At 45.0% G+C, this 19,148-nt stretch overlaps 1 protein-coding gene across 14 annotated transcripts in view; it reads left to right on the top strand.

Annotated features, from left to right (window-relative positions):
* FMNL2 (formin like 2) overlaps positions 1–19,148 on the top strand; it is a 798,413-nt gene that overhangs the window by 647,022 nt on the left and 132,243 nt on the right. For all 14 annotated transcript variants that reach the window (XR_011274735.1, XM_069616442.1, XM_069616437.1 and 11 more), the window contains 3 exons: positions 13,592–13,666; positions 16,287–16,397; positions 18,859–19,008. Coding sequence is in view for 13 of the 14 variants with exons in the window: in XM_069616442.1 (XP_069472543.1) it covers positions 13,592–13,666; positions 16,287–16,397; positions 18,859–19,008 (336 nt within the window). In the remaining variant the exon portion in view is untranslated. The remainder of the gene's footprint in view (positions 1–13,591; positions 13,667–16,286; positions 16,398–18,858; positions 19,009–19,148) is intronic.

The following is a 19,148-nucleotide window of genomic DNA, read 5'->3' as shown; positions in this document are numbered from 1 at the left end:
TCATCTGCATAATTAGTAAAGAAAAATCCCAGCCTTTCCAACTCTCTGCATAAGGGTACTATATAAATGTTTAAATGTAAAGGGGATAGACATGTCCCTTGGGGAACACCACAAACAATGGTCTGCCTTAGAGAAAAAGTCCCTCCAATACACCCTCGAGCTTCTGTTTTCCAGAAATGACTTAACCCAGTTTATCGCATCATCAGCAAGTCCACCGGTATCCTGCGGCCGCTTGAGTAAAATGCCATGATCTAGCAGATCAAAGGCTGCTGACAAGTCCAGTAATATCAGCAGCCCCGATCGACTTTTCTCTACTAGGGATAGCATGTGGGTCTGGAGATCTATCAAAGCACTCTCCGTGCCATGAAAGCAATGGAAACCAGATTGTCTTTCGTGCAGTCGACCAGAATTTTCCACATACAACTGTAAGTGGGTAGTAGCCACTTTATCAATCAGTTTGAGAAAGAATAAGGTGTTTGTGATGGGTCAAAAATGTACAGCATCCTTAGGGTCCAGACCTACTTTCTTCAATAGTGGTGTTGTTGCCACAGCTTTAATAGCTTGCGGAACAGTTCAATGGCTGAATGATGCATTCACGAATCTGCATAGGAAAGGTGCAAAGATATCCTGATGACGTAAGATTATTTTGGAAGGGATTATATCCCCAGGGCAGCTTGTAGGGTTCATTTATTTTCATGGTATTAATAGTTTCTGCAACTGATATCCCAGGAAAAGAAAAACCTACAGAGGGTGTCTCCCGATTACAAGCATTTCTCACTTTACGGGGATCTATCTCTAATTTCAAGTTCTCCAACTCCTTCCTGATTTTCATTTGGGCAGTTGACAATTTATCCGAGAAAGTCCTCTGGGTTTGCGTGCAATCGTCCTGAGTAGGGATAATGGTGTGGTTTAGAGCACTGGGTTTTTCTCATGACCTGAAAAGGCGAAAGAGTTCTTTAGTTTTATTTCGTGCCACTTCTATTTAGCCATTATAATAGGTCTATTTAGTTTCTATGATCCGAACTTTGTAAACCTTTTCCAGGAGCTTCTGAGCTGCTTTGTTTTCCATGCTTTTTTCTTTGAGCCAGAGATTCTCAGTGTGTCTCTTGCTGGCTTTTAATTTAGCCAGCTCTGGCGTAAAACCATTTTTGATGGTGGATAACTTTCCTCGTTGATCTGGATTTTATAGGAGCAAATTTATCCAACAGGATTTCTATGTCCTTGTTGTATTTCTCTACCAGTATATCAGGGTGATCAGCAGCGTTTGTTTTCCTCATAAGAGCATCCATACACTCAGACAGTTTATCTACAGTGATGGCCTTATAGTTCCTCTTTGAAGTTTTGCATGGTGGTTTGTGTTGTGGCTTAAGTAGAAGGGGAAGTGTATTTGACCAGAGATAATCGAGTGGTCGGACCTTATACAAGGTGTAGTAGTAACCCCAGATAAAACAATGTTACAACTAGCCATCCAATCAAGGATGTTCCTTTTAATATGAGGTGGGTCATTATAATGCACACAAATGTTACTGTTGTTAAGTAGTTTCTGCAATTCCTTGGCTTTCTTATCCTTAATACTGCCTCTCCATAGAGTCAGGTCTCTTGCTAATAATATGGCGGAATGTGGCTTCAGCATCAGGTTAAGAACATTAATAAGATCTTCACGAAAATTCTTAGGGTCCCCTGGTGGTCTGTAATTCACCACCAGGTTCAGACTACAGTTGTAATTAGGGATGATCTTGGTGAGGATCAATCGGCATGCCCTCTGGTGTGGGGGTCTTCTACCTAATAAACCTCCCTTCTCCTCTAAGTCGGATCCTTTCATAATTTCTACAACACCGTGGTAATGATTTCTGTGGGGTGAGGTTTCATAAATATGTTCTATAGGTACAAAATTATAGAACAGAGTGGCATCCCCACTTAAGACCATCACGCGTATAGTGCTTACTTAATGTGAAGGGGAGCTCCGCAGATATGATTCTTTCCGGAAGTATCCTTTCAAAGTAGGGTCGATATGAAAACAATTCAAACAGCTGGAATGCAATATTTTTTCCGGAGGAAACCTTTGGGAAACAATGCATACACATTTTTCTTTTCGTCTAAAAATGTAACACCAAATCTCATTCCCCACATGGATTGAATACATTTGGAATGCTTCTTCTCAGCGTGTTAAACCTTTTCCCTGCAAAGGTATTTAGTCATAGCAGATTTTAGCCTAAACGGTTCACTACTTGCCCGCTCACAGTTCGGCAGTTGGGACGTGGGTGTCTTTCTCCTTGCTGCACAGCATTCTGCAGAAGTTGCGACCTCTTAATACACATATTTCTGATTGGTTTCACAAACAACCCTATCCTGAAATGAACCCCAAACCTCTTGAAATAGATACAGTTACTGAATATCTCCTTTACATGAATACAGATATTTAGAACGAAAGCTGGGCATCAGGTCAATATATTATATCTTGTTATTAGACATTTGCTGACTTTGGTTGTCTGCTTTTCTTGGTTATTTATTAACTTATGTTCGTTTTTTCTGTTGTTAGGCTCAGGACAGAGCCAGGGGAACAATGGCTTTGACCGCCGCTCCTGTTTCCTCCCTGTTGCACCCCCAGGCCCTTCGCAGGGCTGGCACCCTAACTGAGTTTCAGCCCTGATATCAAAAGAAATAATAACTCTGAGTGACACACTGACGCGTGCAGCGCGCCACTCTCAGGGTCTTTTGTTAACATTGCCAAGGCTGGCATAGTTGGGGAACTGATTGAACACTAGCCCTGGTGATGTTAAAAATAAAAGAACCCTGTGAGCGGCAGCAAGCCACTCACAGGTTTATTTTTGTTTTTGTTGTAATATCACCAGGGCTAGCGCTCAGTCAGGGCACTGACTGAGCACCAGCCCTAGTGACATTTGCAAAAACAATGCTGCGAGTGGCGGGTCAGTTTGTGGCACTCACAGGGTTGGCATGGAAAACACGTTAGTTGTTGCACGCATGGCGCCAGCGAACCCTGGGGATTAAAGTTCAATGTGCTGCCTTCCTTCCTGACCGAAGGTAAGAGAGTGTTTTGATATATTTAGAGTGACCATTACTGGCATTGATAGGCTGTGGCACAACCTATCGATGCCAGTAATGGTAACTATAAATCACATGCATGAAGCGCTTCAGCCTTCATGCATACGATATAAAGTGGCCATTACTGGCACATACAAATTACTCTATCGATGCCAGCAGTGGTCACTTTAAATCATATGCATGTGGCGCGTCATCCTTGATGCATCTGATTTAAAGTGACCATTACAGGCAGCGGCCGCTGACCCCATACCCATTACCTGCGGTGTGCCTCAGGGATCCTGTGTCTCGCCAACACTCTATAACATCTTCACTGAGCCCCTTTTCGATGATCTGGATCATCTTGGTATCACCTACACTAACTATGCAGATGATACCCCGATCCTCCTCCCACTTTCTGGGGATTGTGAAAAGGATTTGGCCTTGGTGAATAGAGTGTATATCATCATCCAGGTATGGATGGCCACTCATGACCTATGCATGAATGATGATAAAACTGAACTCATCATCCTTAGCACCCAAACCAACTTACAAAAACTAGGACCCAATTACTCATCTTTCATAATTGATGGCAACATCATAAAAGTAGAGCATGAGGTTAAAACACTCAGCTTCTACCTTGACTCTCAATTATCATTCACAAAACAGGTTAACTCCCTTGCATCGTCTACAGCCTATACATGCAAATTGATACGCACAGGTAAACCATTCCTCTCAGATAACAGATGCATTACTTTGGCCAGAGCTCTCATCCTCTCACGCATGCAATACTGTAATGCACTCTACCTAGGATCACCCAAAGCCATTATCAAACATATCCAAATCCTTCAAAACAATGCCCTGAGAGCGGCCCTAGGAATGTCCCGAAAAGATCACATCTCCCAGATCAGTCGACAACACAACTGGCTCTCAACTCACGAGAAAGTACTCCTAAAAACTCTATCTCTGACCTATAAATCCCTCAACAATGCTGCTCCCATTTATCTAATAGAGAGATTCCACTAGTACACATCCTCCAGACCTACCAGATCTGCCATCAAAGACCGTCTTGTCGTACCCAACTTCAAACGGGCCACAATCGGAGGCAACAGCTTCCCGGTGAAAGCCTCTAAACTATGGAATAACCTGCCTCCTAGCTTAAGACTGAACCAAACGTACCACAAATTCAGAGCTAACACTACTATATGGCTAAAAACTAACAACCAACTCTCCTAACCTAGCAATGAGACCTACCTATATGACCACGCTAGCCTGCCACTAGCCTTTACTCTGTATCTCTCGCTTTGGTCCTCTGTATATTATGCTGAAAACTTGTCTCCTTGTAATTAACCCCCTTCCCTGCATTATGTATATTGATGTGTATATAAGTCTTGTATTACTCTATGTATAATTTTTGGTGTATACCATTGTATAATCCTGTGTGTAACCAAGACTTGCATATTCTTGTATCTGCTGCGCACTGTTACCCCTGGGTATGACGCGCATTACAAATAATAAAGAAACAAACAATATATATGTTAGTAATGGTCACTTTCAATCATATGCATGAGGTATTTCAATCTTCATGCATGTGGTAGGATAACCTATCTATGCCAGTAATGGTCACTTTAAATCACATGCATTAGGCGCTTCAGGCATATGATTTAAAGTGATCATTCCTGGCATATGCAGGTTGTTTTTTCATTGACCCCTTACTTTGCACATCTGCAGTCCATGTGAAGTCATTAGAGCCGGCAGCCTGGTGATCTCCTGTTAGACAGAGCCACTGGTGACCAGGCCCTGTCGGCAATCCACTGGTAAGCCTTTTCTCTATTATTATCTCCACTCCATCTCAAACCTTATGTCATTCCAGTGAAGACGTTTGTAAAATGTCTGGCTGACCTAGCCACCAGGGCAGTGTATTCTCAAGTGCACAGATGTGACGGAGCAGATGTTGAGGGCCTAGCGGTCTGGCAATCAAGCGTGTTTTAAAAAGAATTTCAAACCAAAGTCCAAGAAAGCTTTTATAAGTCTCTGACCCAGCACTAACGTGTGATGTGCTGTCATCTTGGTGCAGGAGTGCAAGCCATTAACCCCCAGCAGAATGGAGGAATTGGCCTAAATCAATCAAATGAACTCAAGCATGAGCTTGAGCTGAGATGCAAGAGTTCAGAGTATGACACTCTTGCTGAGACATATCACGCTTGAAATTCTAAAAGTGTAAATATTACCTGTTGAGACACCAACCCGCGCCTGTGTCGCCGGATCACCTAACCTTTCTCATTGACACACATCTACTGTCGCAGTGACATCCTCACAGCTGAAGGGAGGCAGTAACATTCGAGCACAGCAACCAACACAAGGGAACTGCTAGAGTTGTACTTTTCAATTGCTCTATTTCACTGTGTGGCAACTCCCAGGAGATCGCCACCTCTCCCAAAGGATAGGCATGGTTGGGGTACACACCACCGTTCCCGTTTTGGGCGTTGGGGTGGGGGGTGTGCTTTTAATGAGTGGTTCTTGGATACTCTGGTACACACTCAGGCGAGGGTTTAATAAAACGAGTAAAATCCCTGCCTGACTGCACTAGAATAGTCAGTTACTCTATTGAGTGGTACTCAGTACTCTCACTTCACCCTAAGGTGCTGCCGGTGGAGTACAGATTACATCCTCCTACGGGGAGAGGACTGTAGCCAACTTCACGTTTGTGGCACATTCCAACTGAGAATTTTGTGGACTCTTTAGTTTAGAGCACTGCCCTCTCCCACCCGCCATTACCGTAGAAAGAGGATTTCTCTACTTTCCTGGATCACTGTCCCTATTAGACAAGCGGCACACCAGCGGCGACTAGGGATCGCTGGGACACGGGATACGTGTATCTATTCTTGAGGGACAGGACACGCTTTGAAATAGGCATATGTTCATTAATTAGTACAGTGTCCACCCTTGTGTGATACAACATTGTCCTTTTTGGTGGACGATGTCCATAGAATGGGAGTGTTAGGTTGGTGTTTGACCTAGTGTGTGCTTCAATGCTACCTTTATGCCAATCGGGTCACTTCACCGGGCACTACTGAATGTGTAGCCGCAATACCACCAACCTTGAAACGTTGCTTTCACTAGACTAATGTAAGAATTTTAACCTCTATGGCTAAGCTTTTCCTTTTCTTAGTTGGCACAAGCAAGAAAATGCACATTTTTATGAGTGTACAACATTGTTGGATTAAAATAATTTTGATTGAGTGATATTTATTATTGTAATTTTTTGAATTGTTGTCATAACTGTATTTTGGCTGCTTTTCAGCGTATAGTTTGCAGGTGACGGGGCGAGTTCATGGTATGCACTTTCTTTAACTACTCTTTGTCTTTTGACCTCGTGTCTGGGTCATTTTTCCTCCCCTGCACCTAAATCTATCTAAAATATGGCAACACTGATTCTATATATTGAGGTGTGCACCAACAGGTTATTGTGCTCGTGAGGGGGATACAGTAGAGGCCCCCAGTCCTTTACATGGGGTCACACCAGCCTAACTTAGCCCAGACTTTACGTGGCCGCGTTGTATTGCAGGTGGCTACAGGATGCTGTTCTGTGTCCTGCATATGAATGCGCTGCATTTTCTGGACTTCAATGCTGAAGCACAGGGACATGTCCTTGTCTGCTCGTCTGGCTAGGAAGATGCTGGCTGCGAGCTTTGGCTGCTGCGCACTGACGATTTGCCCTTTCACGTCTGGCAATTCACAGCAGACCCTTTACACATGTGTCCCTGTAACTGTGGAGTTCCCCTCATCCTCCTCCTGCACTGCATCACTGGTTTCAACAATTGTGTTGTGGCCTGCCCTCAGATTGGTCATCAACTTGATCTTGCACGGCTACGCTGTGCCTTGTTTCTCTCCAACTTGGTCACTGGTGCAAGCAATTTCTCACACGATTGCCTCACGTCCCTGAGTTTTTCACACTTTAAATGAAGCATAATTACCCATGTGTGCTATTTAAGCAACATGCCCAGAGCGGCGGGGGCATTACCGAGTCAGGTAATGCCCCGGGGCCGATAGTTATAGGCCAGAGCGAAGCAAGGGCATTAACGAAGGCCCAGGGGCATTAGCTGACTCGGTAAGGCCCGTGCCTCGAGGGGCATATTGCTATTATTACCCCGGCCCGCAAGATCTGCATGACCGGGGTACTAAAAGCAGGTGACAGCAAAAAAAAGAAAAGACCAAGAAAATGGGCGCCGGGAAAGGAAAACCGGAGTCTGTTTTCCCTTTCCATGGCGGCCATCGGGAGCGGACACGCTCCCAGCATGTTCGCTCCCGAAAGACGACAGAGAAGAAGGTAAGTGGGGTTGGGAGGGCGGTATGAGAGGGAAAAGAAAAAAAATAGACATACCTGAATCCCCAGCGGGGGATGAAGGCAGCCTCCAGCCGTGTGGAGGCTCGCAGCGGCGATGGCCCCGCTCCGAGCATCTACACGGCTGGAGGCTGCCACGCCGCCCGCCGTGGACAATGGAGACAGAAGGTAAGTGGGGTGAAGTGGGGTAGAGAGGTAAGGGGAGGGGAGGGGGAGCAGGTGGGAGGAAAGGGAAACAAAAAAAAACACATACCTGAGTCCCCGGCAGTGGGCGAAGGCAGCTTCTCAGCCGTGTGGAGGCTCGGAACAGGGATAGCCCCGCTTCAAGCCTTCTCATTGACTGAGAGGCTGCCACGCCCCCCGCCGGACACAATGGCTGTGGAATCCCAGCCGAGGGATTCCTGGCCGGGTAGTGCCCCGGTGAGGGCCAATCAGAATGCTTGTTTCATTCTGATTGAGCCCTCGCCGGGTAATAATTGCCCTTAGTACTTGAGTCCTGCTCTTTAATGCATAAGTATTGCGCTCAGTACTCTTTGTGCATGCTATTTGCTGCGCTGACTACGCTTCTTAAATTAATGCGCCACTGTTTGCATGCAGCTGGTGTTCTCCCATTGCACAAGGTTCTAAATGCACCTGCAGCCAATCAGTTGCCTTGCCGTCGTGATGTTGGTCAGTAATTCATTAGGTGACTGCAAACAGAGTGTGATGGGAAATGGAGCACTTTTAGAATCGCAAAGGGAGTACCTCAGGAGTCAGTAAAATAGCTGGTACTCACCCAAAGGCAAATTGCTACAGTCTAGGAAATCCACCCCAAAGCAACATTGCCATGTATGTACTCGGGGGCAGGATTGTAGTAGTTTCTAGAGGCACCCAGGAGTAGACATTAGTGTGGATGCGTGGTGCCGTATTAAAATGCAATATGAGCTTGTGTTGGGAATTATGCTGAGCAGAGAAGGCAAGCATAGGTGAGAAGTTCGCCCCTGAGAGGGTGGGGGCAGCTTCCCCCGTTGCTATAAAGGAACTGGGGATGAATAGTTGATGATTCCCCTTAGTATTAAAACTTTAAAAACACCCTCCTCCTCCTCCCTTTTTACTTTCACTGAAACTAAAATAGCACCTGTGTGTCTTTGGTCGCTGTTGCAACAGTTGCTTGGAGCAACTGTTCTGTCTTGGGAGATAATAACGCAACATTAGCACATGGGTACACGCCCCCGCTTTGAAGTGCAGTGCAGCCCGAGCCTGGCAGACTGCTCAGCCCCCAGTGCAGGAAGCAGGAAGCAGCTCCCGCTCCCACTCCATGACAGTATGCTTTGCCTTGTTGCTCTCATTATCATCACGTTTACTGGTTGCAGTACAGATAGTATGAAAAATCATGCATGTACATGTTATGATTATTAGTCCAACAATAACATGAACTTACTAGTTTACTCATAATATGGTAGGTCCACATTGGGTCACCACTCCTCTAAAAAGAAGTTGAAAAAGTAGGCTGTGTAGAAAAGGATAATGATACTAATGTAAGGATGTGCAGTATCTGCGCTAGTAGTTTTGCTGACTTTGTTTGTCCTTTGAATAGCGGGGCCGATACAGGCCTGATAAGTGAATATAGCTATGAATGCAATAAAGACTGGAAGGCTTTGCTTCAGAGGCGATGATTTAGGAGTAGAAAATAATTGTGGTTTGGCATTATGGCCACATTCCTAACCATCAAAGCAGATAACAGAAGGGCTGTGCTCCCCTAAGAGATACAGGACAGCCTTGGTGAAGCAATTGGAGCCGTTGCAAAGCAGTCTGGGGTGCAGCAGCGCCTGCTGTCGGACATGCTGCTCCTGGCGGTCTTCTTCATTGTTAAGCTGCGCGATTCTTTCATTCTAGTCCTATTAGGACTTTCAGTTTAGAAGAAAACCAAAATAAAGAGCAATGAACGTGAGCACTATTCAATAGCCAGTGCTGATGGATTCAGTGCAAATGAGAAGAGCGCTTTGAGTGGCTTCATCCTGTGTTATGTTTTGTGTCATTGTATAATGTGCAACATAGGGTTGGTGACAATGATGTTTTGGGTGACTGAGTAATGTGGAACATAGGGTTGGCGCTAGTGATGTTTTGGCTGATGGTGTATTGTGGAACATGGGGTTGGTGATGGTGATGTTTTGGCTGATGGTGTATTGTGGAACATGGGGTTGGCGCTGCTGATGTTTTGGCTGATGGTGTATTGTGGAACATGGGGTTGGTGATGTTTTGGCTGATGGTGTATTGTGGAACATGGGGTTGGTGCTGGTGATGTTTTGGTTGATGGTGTAATGTGGAACACGGGGTTGGTGACAGTGTCCAGAAAGCAGCACTGAAGAGTTTGGTCTTTTTTCAAAAACTCAGAGTGGTGCTTATGTTCGACATCATATTCTCCAGTCTTACATGTGTGGTTCTTCAGGATGCCCTCCCTTCAAGCATCAGTATGGGCCTCCTGGCTTATACCTCCCTGGCCTATGTGAGGGGAGCTAACTTCAGAGTGGGGTGTGCCAGATCGTTGTTAGAGGCCTTGGTGATTCAGTAACTAGGTACGTTTGCCCTTGGCCTGTTTCAGATAGGCTTCAGAATGTAGATCCTATCCCCAGAAGCAGATCGCGCTGTCTAGCCTGGCCACTGTACACCCTTACCACCATTAATGTAAGGACTGCAGAGATAAGTGAATGGGCAATCTTGCATTGTCACTTCTCATTTGAACACCCCCCCAGTGAAAGTTAGGAAACAGGTACAAAAATGTTTGTATTTGATTCATCTCTTCCTTACTTTCATTGGCTCAGGGAACAGACCAATGATCATTTTTTAAATCACACAAGAGCACAAAACATTGCTGGTGGTCACTCATTTATATGAAGCAAGTGACGCTATGAAAATCTATCTTTATTTCGGAGAGCACTATGTCGACACCTGCAGTGTAATTTTTGGGTTTTGAAAGCTAGGTGTAGTTGTTTTATTAAGCACAACAGACCAATGCAGACCAATATTTCTTCTCATGTCGCAAATATTTAAAATCAATGACGTCATATTTAGTCTTTAAACTCGCCTGAGTATCTGAGTTCCAGAATCCACTTCTACAAAAGAAAGCAAACCTTGTTCTCTGCTCATGTTAATCTAGCGTCGGTTCTAAGATTCAGGCTCAACTCTGCTGACGGCAACCTTCTCTCGGTTCCGGGCGCACGAGTGTGGAATTCGCTTTCTAACTCTATGAGAATGTTTGTCTCACTAAGTTTAGCAGGGAACTTAAGTCTTTCCTTTTTCAGGATATCCCTTTATTTAAACTGCAGTAAGCCACAGTCATCCTCCACCTATCCAAAACATTCACACATCACCCCAGCTCTCGCCGAACTCCACTGGCTCCCTGTTCCCCAAAGATTTGCCTTCAAAGGACTCTGCATTATTTTCAAAGCCATCCACCACAAAACCCCATCTTACTTTCAAGACAAACTCAAACCCATCACCCACACAAACAAGCCAGCATTTCCTACACATTGCACTCTGCAAACTAACAAGCACACAGAACCAAGCATTTACCCTGGGAACCCATGGCACGGGACACCTTACCTCTTCACATCTGCACTGCACCCTCCATCACTACTTTCAGAAAGAGCCTAAAAATATACCCGTTTCCCCACACTAACCCTGCCCCATTTCCCCTCCTACAACTTGTCTATCCTTATCTTTCCATCCTATCATGAAAATATTTTGTAACTTGTGTTTCATCTCCCACTTTTTCAAACTGTGAACCTTGTAAGGTACTTCGAGACCCTCCGGGTAGGGCCAGCGTTGAACAAAATAAATATATAATCTTGACCCAGAATGTCCCCAGTGAGCTATTCATTACAAAATGGCCTCTGTGCAAACAGTAAATAAACCAAGAGTCATTTCACAACATTTCTTTAAAGGTATACAAATTGACCCTTGAGTGACATCACAGAACGAGATATTGCATAATCCTTGATTGTGTTGATGGGCCATTGTATTTTCTTTAAAATATCTATGTTGAAAACCTAAGGTCTTACCATGTTGAAGAATTCTGAATGATAGCTAGCACAAACACCCATCTATGTAAACTAGCGTATTTGCTTTTAATCCATCAGTTGTGCAGGGGTTAAAAAGTAGTGAGCCAGGGGTTGCAAGCAACAACAATTGCCATCCTCAAAGATACCCATCCAAAAGGGGCCTGTCATGAACCTGTATGAAATAGCATGCCCTATAAAAGTCTCACCCAACTTGTTTGAAAAATGTTCATGAGAATATTCTAAGAGCAATTTTTGTATCTGTGTTAAGGCCACTGGCTAGAAGCCACACACCGAGAATCACTGTGCATGATTTGTTTACCCTTTCTAATACCCTTTCTAATAAGGACTCCTTTTGTTGTGTTTGTTTTTTGAAAGGGTAGATCGTCTGGATTCTTTGTTTTCAGTTGGTTGCTGTTTGCCAACCATCTTTTGGAATCCATGCACGCCTGCAGTGCTGATTTGCGTGACAAACCAAGGCATTTAATCGTAGCTGGGTACGGCAGCCTGGCAGAGCTGCCATTCCATATCATCCTCTTCTCTATACTGAGGTCACGTGGTCAGTTGATTCCTTACTATCAAGCCCTAGCAATTTCGGAGATCAAAACTCATTCCGTTATTGTATGCTTCTCTTTATGTGCACCGTTAGTCTATTACCACTGCAAGGAACTGTCACAATTTCTTATCCCCCGCAACTAACTACTTCACAGAAATAACTTATTGTCACAAGAAGGTTTCAAACAGGAGATGCTGTTCACACACTATTGCAGAAAGCAGAGTTTGATGGGGGGTGTGTGGCGGCAGCAGGGGCGCTAACGTGAGTTGGACAGTAATAGACATAGGTAATAGGTTGATTATGTTCCTATTAGATTCGTTTTCATATGTACGATTGGGAACACAGCAAGATACAACCTGACACTTTTTGATGAATTATGAAAGCTGGGATGAGAACCCAGGTCTACAGGTACCAAGGTGAGCACATTGGCCAGTAGGCCACATAGCAATGGGAAATGTTCTCCTGGTGATTGCTACTAATATCTCAGGCTGTTGTTATTGGAGTCCTTTGTGCACTGTGCAAGCCCTCTCACAGTGCACCATGCAGGCTGAATTGTTCTCCACACTCCTGCAGACAGAGCATGTGATCCTGATTGGCGTTTAGCAGGACTGCCTCATGTTAGATGCTTTGTCATTTTGGCTGATATTGCTGCTTGAGTGTCCCAAGTATAGGAGTTTTATTTCCATTGTAGTTAAATGTGAAAAGCAGTGCTTAACTAATTTCAACAAAGGATTGTTGATTACTCAATTTAAGTTGTGAGCTCCCTCCACCGTCAAAGCAATGAGTAGATGGTTCCGCCATTACCAGTTGCATCAGATTGTAAATGCTTCACTGCCTCCAGGCCACCCCTTGCACTGGTATCTGTATCTGTACCCATACAGCCCCCCCCCTTTTTTTCTTCCTGCACTTATCAGACCTACCCTGTCCGCTGCCTTAAATCCAGCACTTACCAATTGCTGGCTGCACTTCCACGGTTTGTTGCTTTTATTATTTATTTATTTATTCTAATTTATCTGCTTCTCCTTTGCTCCGCACTTTCCACTTCTCCCCCTTCCATGCACTTTCCACCTCCCCTTCTCCCATACACTTGTGCGTTCTCAATGTCACTGGGCCTAGTAAGATCGTTGTTTTGTTCTCCCTTGTTCCCCTCCCTTGCCTTGTCGCGCTCTGTAACACTTGTGTACGAGCGCAATAGAAATAAAATATCAATATCAATATCTTTGGCGGGAAATCAGCCTTCAAATCTCTTTGCAAATAGTTTAATGATGGGTTTTGCTTTGTAACAAGATCACACATGCTGTTGGGGTGCAGAAGCGAGACACATGTGCCGTCAAGGTATCAGGGTGGCATTTTTGTCATTAGTTTGTGCAGCTGAGTCCATCCTCTTAATAAAGCACCTTTATGTCTGAGAATGAACATCAACGGCTGGTAGAGTCATGGACCTCCACGGTAGCATGTGGTGAGAGAGTGTTGGTGTGAGTGGCTGACCTGACTGAAATGCGATTAAGAAGGAGCATAACCAGGTGTTTAGGGTTGGTGCACTGTCAGTCGGTTGGTCTTCAAAGGGCCTCGGAATACTGTGTTACTTGACCAGACTATTCCTTCTCTCCCCAGGTCTGTGCTGAGAAGCAACGCTTCGAAAAGTTGATGGAGCACTTTAGAAATGAGGACAATAACATAGACTTCATGGTGAGTAGTGTTTCGCTCGGGATTCGGGAAGATCTTCCTGCTCCGTGGACTCATTCGCTGGTAAACCTGTGCTGTACTTTCATGACTCAGTCATTTGGTGGTACTCATAAAATATCAAACACAGCTTTACTGATGAAGTTAAACACAGGCAGAGTCACTGTGCATTTCTCCGCAACGGAGCTGCCCACACCTCACCCCATGCCTGGATCACGCTCTGTAGGTTTCTTTTTGAAAGCGGGGTAAGGCGAGTGGTCAGGCTGCAGAATTCTTTCAGGCAGAGGTCAAGGGAGAGGTACGTGTTCTTAGGCTTTAAACCCACTTTTGGAATCTTGGCTTGGCCAGTGGCTCACACCATTAGTAGTAGTGCAATTTCAGTTACAAACAGTGGCAAGTTCTGTTTCACACGTCTTGAGAACACAAATCTCAAATTGATGAATTGCAGTGCTGCTAGAAGCTGACTTTTGATTTAATTAAGGTTGCATGTAATTGTATCCACATGTATGCAAGATATGTTTGATCTTGACCAAGGACATTTGGAATCTACAGCTGTGATTTATCAAAATTGGCCACTCGTGAAGATTTGCAGTCAGTTATAATTCCCAGTGGTTTGGTTCTGGCCCATCACAAACGAATAAGGATCTTGTTTCTCAGTGTCCTGCAAGGACCTGAGGAGGAGATGTCCAGCGTGCAGTATGACACTGCGTGCTAGTCTACCCTGGACATCTCGGTGAGAAGATCCAGAGACGGGGCAATGGGGCAACATGTGGAGGCAGGAAGGGATACAGATTGTCAGGAATTGAAAAGTGCAGCTAGAGCGAGACACATCATCGCCTTCTGGAAACGGTTCCCTAGACTGCCTTGGCCAAACCTGTGGGCATGTTGTTAATGCAATAAAAACAAAATCATACTCCTTTTTTCTTTTCTTGCCAATTCAACTGGCGGCCATGCCCATAACTTGTTATTGATAATATTTTAGAACATTTCATTGGGTCTCTGGAAGATGATAACCAGACACACACGCAACACAAGGTCTATTTTGCTGCATATATGTCTTGTGCACATATTTACGAATGGTGGAGGGTATGGCCAGTGCCACTCAGCTTTACTGGTCACCACCGACTACAGAAATCCTCTCCCCTCTCCAGGACCTGAACACATTTTTTAATAGGTTTGGGAAGGGCATATGAGGAGGGGGGGGGTAGGGGAGAGTTAATCGGTACAAAATAAGGGTTGGTGCAGGCCTTTACATGTTCAAATCCCAAATGTCTACAATGCCAACAGATGTAGGTTGCAGGTTTGCATGGTTTCATCAAATCTCTTTTTAACCTTATTACCTCAACTGGCTTAAATGAATTTCATTTGTTAGGAAATAATTGCCAGTGAAATTATTTGTTTAAAAAATCTAAAGTAAAAATAAAAGCTGCTTTTTGTATTTGTATGGAGACTCACCCCCGCTCCCCTTTGGATTTTATAATGGATGCCTCCCTCACCCTCATCCTTATCTCCAGCACAGTTCCTCCTCCGCCACATACACCCGGCGGGTCCGTAAACATTTTCAGTGTCATTTTACTTTGCAGATAAGCAGAACTATAAATCATGTTTAATCTCTGTAAATATATGAATACATTCAAGGGATATATGTGATCACTGTGCCGCAAAAAATGTCGACAATGAACATGCCGACTTGCATTACGGCGAGGCGCAGTGATCACATAGATCACTAGTTCCCCGCATCCCCCGCCCGCTTTTCCCCATGCCCGCTTTCACCCCTACCCACTTACCTTTTTTGGCAGCACACCTATGTGTGTGCCGCCGACTCCCCTCTATCCCTGTGACGTCAGTTCCCACCCACTTATGTGGGTTAGAGCTGGCGCCGCAGCGTCCTTTTTTTAAATTATTTTTTTGTTGTACTTTCCTGCAACCCCCTCCATCCATCTAATGGAAGCGGGGGACACGCCTACAATCCCAGATCCCCTTAGTCAGTGTAATGGGAGTCTGGCTTTTTGGACGGGGCAAAGGCGCAGTTATGGTCATGTCTCAATAACTGAGTCAACATTTTGATATGATTCCAATTAGAGCTGTAATGAGGCTTTGGGATAATTATTTTGCATGACAAGAAATGAAAATGCTCTACAGTGAACTACAATTTCTGCTTATGCATGTACATTTAAAACTAATTGCAAAGCCTGCCAATATACACATTGAACATTTGAGAATTGGCCGGGTTAAGCAGGGATGTGTATGTTCCTTTAGTGGACCGAGTACTTCACAAAGTAGTCTGAGGGGAGGAGGAGGAGGAGAAAATACGCATTTGGGAAGAAGAACATAGGAATAAAGAGGGAAGATACATGTTTGTTATGTTTAGATGAGTGTGGGGATATTTCTGGCGCTTAATGAAGTAGATGTCTGGAAAATAAAGCCCCCTAACATGTACTCCTGAGGCCTTACCAAGATTTTGGACCCTAAACTAGGTTCAGTCAGTTCATTGGTGCCAGCCCAGTTTGTCCATAGACAGTATGTTCTATAGCAGCACATTATGCCTCTGCCTTTGCTGTGCTCTGTCTCCCTTCCATGCGTCCGCAGGAGGGCAGCACTGATGCCTGCTCGTTTGCCCTTGCAGGTGGCGTGCATGCAGTTCATCAACATCGTCGTCCACTCGGTGGAAGACATGAACTTCCGGGTTCATCTGCAGTTTGAATTCACCAAACTAGGACTGGACGAGTATTTGGACGTGAGTATCCGCCACTGAAAATCATTATCCTACATGAGCTGTGAGCTAAGCATCCACCCCTGGATCCAGAATCAGTGCACTCTGCTGATGCTAGTGGAAGATGCTCTGCTGCCAGGTGGAATTCGACGCTGATTCACGATGCAATGCTGGTTGCAAGAGAATCATAATACTGTTCAGAGTCGCCACGCCTTTATTATTTATTATTTGACCCAAACTCCTTTGATTTGAAAACTGTAAGCATCATTTACCTTTCTTCAGTTCTCTCAACTTGTCGTTGCTGGGTGGAACCTCCTTTTCACCACATTACAGCGGATCCGAAGTGATTGAAGAGTTGTGTGCCACATGTGCAACACGTCTGAAGCCTGGATTGGCTCTCCAGTGGTACTCTTGTCACAGTCAGACTGGTCCAGGACCCCTCTCTCCCCTGCACGGACTGAAATGATCTGACCCACTGTAGCATGGTGACAAAATGGCCAAAAAGGCAACGTAAAGTTAAAAGAACATGACATGGTGAACTATATAACATTCTATTTCTGAATAGTGGGTATAGGGTTCAGATCAAAAGAATTTTGATAAAAAGTATATGACTGAATACATTAATTCATCACCTACTCAAGTTTTGGAAAAAAAAAAGTACGAGACAGCATCACAGCTCCTTTAAAGGTGCAGGGCTGGGACCAGTACCATGTTTCGTCTACCCATTAATAAATCATTGCACCCAGAAAGGTAAGGGCTCCCCACTATTCAGGAATCAACAACTAGAGAGTGTGCTCTGAAAATGTGCCTGTCTCACAGCTTAATGGGGGCAGTATGGTGTGTATGTCTCGCAGCACAATGGCAGCAGTATGGTGTGTATGTCTCGCAGCACAATGGCAGCAGTATGGTGTGGATGTCTCGCAGTGTAATGGCAGCAGTATGGTGTGTATGTCTTGCAGCATAATGGGGGCAGTATCGTGTGTATGTCTCACAGCGTAAGGGGGCAGTATGGTGTGTATGTCTCGCAGCATAATGGCGGCAGCATGGTGTGTATGTCTCGCAGCGTAATGGGGCATTATGGTGTGTATGTCTCACAGGGTATTTGGGGCAGTATGGTGTGTATGTCTCACAGCGTAATGGGGACAGTATGGTGTGTATGTCTCGCAGCACAATGGGAGCAGTATGGTGTGTATGTCTTGCAGCATAATGGGGCAGTATGGTATGTCTCGCAGGGTAATGGGGCAGTATGGTGTGTATGTCTCACAGCGTAATGGGGCAGTATGGTGTGTATGTCTCGCAGTGTAAAGGGGCAGTATGGTGTGTATGTCTCACAGCGTAATTGGGGCAGTATGGTGTGTATGTCTCACAGCGTAATTGGGGCAGTATGGTGTGTATGTCTCGCAGCATAATGGAGGAAGTATGGTGTTTGTCTCGCAGTGTAAAGGGGCAGTATGGTGTGTATGTCTCACAGCGTAATTGGGGCAGTATGGTGTGTATGTCTCGCAGCATAATGGAGGAAGTATGGTGTTTGTCTCGCAGTGTAATGGGGCAGTATGCTGTGTATGTCTCACAGCGTAATGGGGACAGTATGGTGTGTATGGCTCGCAGCGCAGTGGGTGCAGTATGTCTCTCTTACAGTTCCCACCTCTTGTTCACAGGTCAGTATACAAATTAGCTTAACACAGCCTGGCCCCCTCCTTAGTGTCATTGATCAGAGTATATTTAGGTCTGGCTAATATGCACTTAAATGTTCTTACTTTTAGCCCTACATCTGCACCTGGCTCTCACCAGTCAACTAGAAACTATTTGTTTGCCAATATTCTCGTCTTTTGTGACAAACATTTGATGCAGAAACACCATGTGTCGTGTCTTGGTTACTATAGGTATAAGTGCATGAGAAAAGGCTCAGTCTGCAATGCATTGCAGGTTCTTGCAACCCTTAGGGGCAGCTCTTACTAGGCAACAACACTCAGCTATGCATGACTTGTATGTGATAGGCAGGGTGTGGGGCACCTCCTCCAGCATTTGACGCAGTATGCTCCCTTTTTCCTGTCGATGCACAGGTGTATCATGATTAGTGTGTACATGAGAAACCAACGTGCACATCAAGGGCCTATTTCATGGAAGCGTTTTATAAAGGCAAAACCCCATTGGAAAACGCTCTGTGAATCAGGGCCTCAATATCCAGAGCCATATGTCTTTCCAGGCTCTGGCATATCAAGGTAGGTGCGGTCTAGCGACTTCGTACATATGAAATATCCAAAGCTGTACACCTGTGCCCTTTTATGGCAAAGGCATCTCATGGTAGCTCTGTGTTATAGCCACCACTCTACTTGAAATGGTCAGTGTCTCAGTTCTTTCCCACTCATATGTGTTTCATGATGGTTTGGTGAATATTGTCCACCTTTGCTGAGTCAGGTTACCATAATGCACACTCATTATTTACCTTTCACAAGCTAACATGTCACGTGTGTCTTACTTTTAGAAGCTGAAACACACAGAGAGTGACAAACTGCAGGTCCAGATCCAGGCCTACCTGGACAACGTGTTTGACGTGGGTGCTCTGCTGGAAGACGCCGAAACCAAGAACGCGGCGCTGGAACGGGTTGAAGAACTGGAAGAAAATATTTCTCATGTAATTTCAAATCAGAGCCAATGGGGTCTTTGCTTGACTGCTGCCCAGCACCCACCCAAGCCTGCTTTCATGTTTGGCTCTCGACCCCTGCAACTTGACGCTCACGGGGGGCATCAGTTTGGCCCACTGCTTGGAGATTC

This window comes from Ambystoma mexicanum, chromosome 9, assembly GCF_040938575.1.
Source record: "Ambystoma mexicanum isolate Mex_15411 chromosome 9, UKY_AmexF1_1, whole genome shotgun sequence".
NCBI classification, from domain to species: Eukaryota; Metazoa; Chordata; class Amphibia; order Caudata; family Ambystomatidae; genus Ambystoma; species Ambystoma mexicanum.
This window is presented reverse-complemented; position numbering and strand designations above follow the sequence as displayed.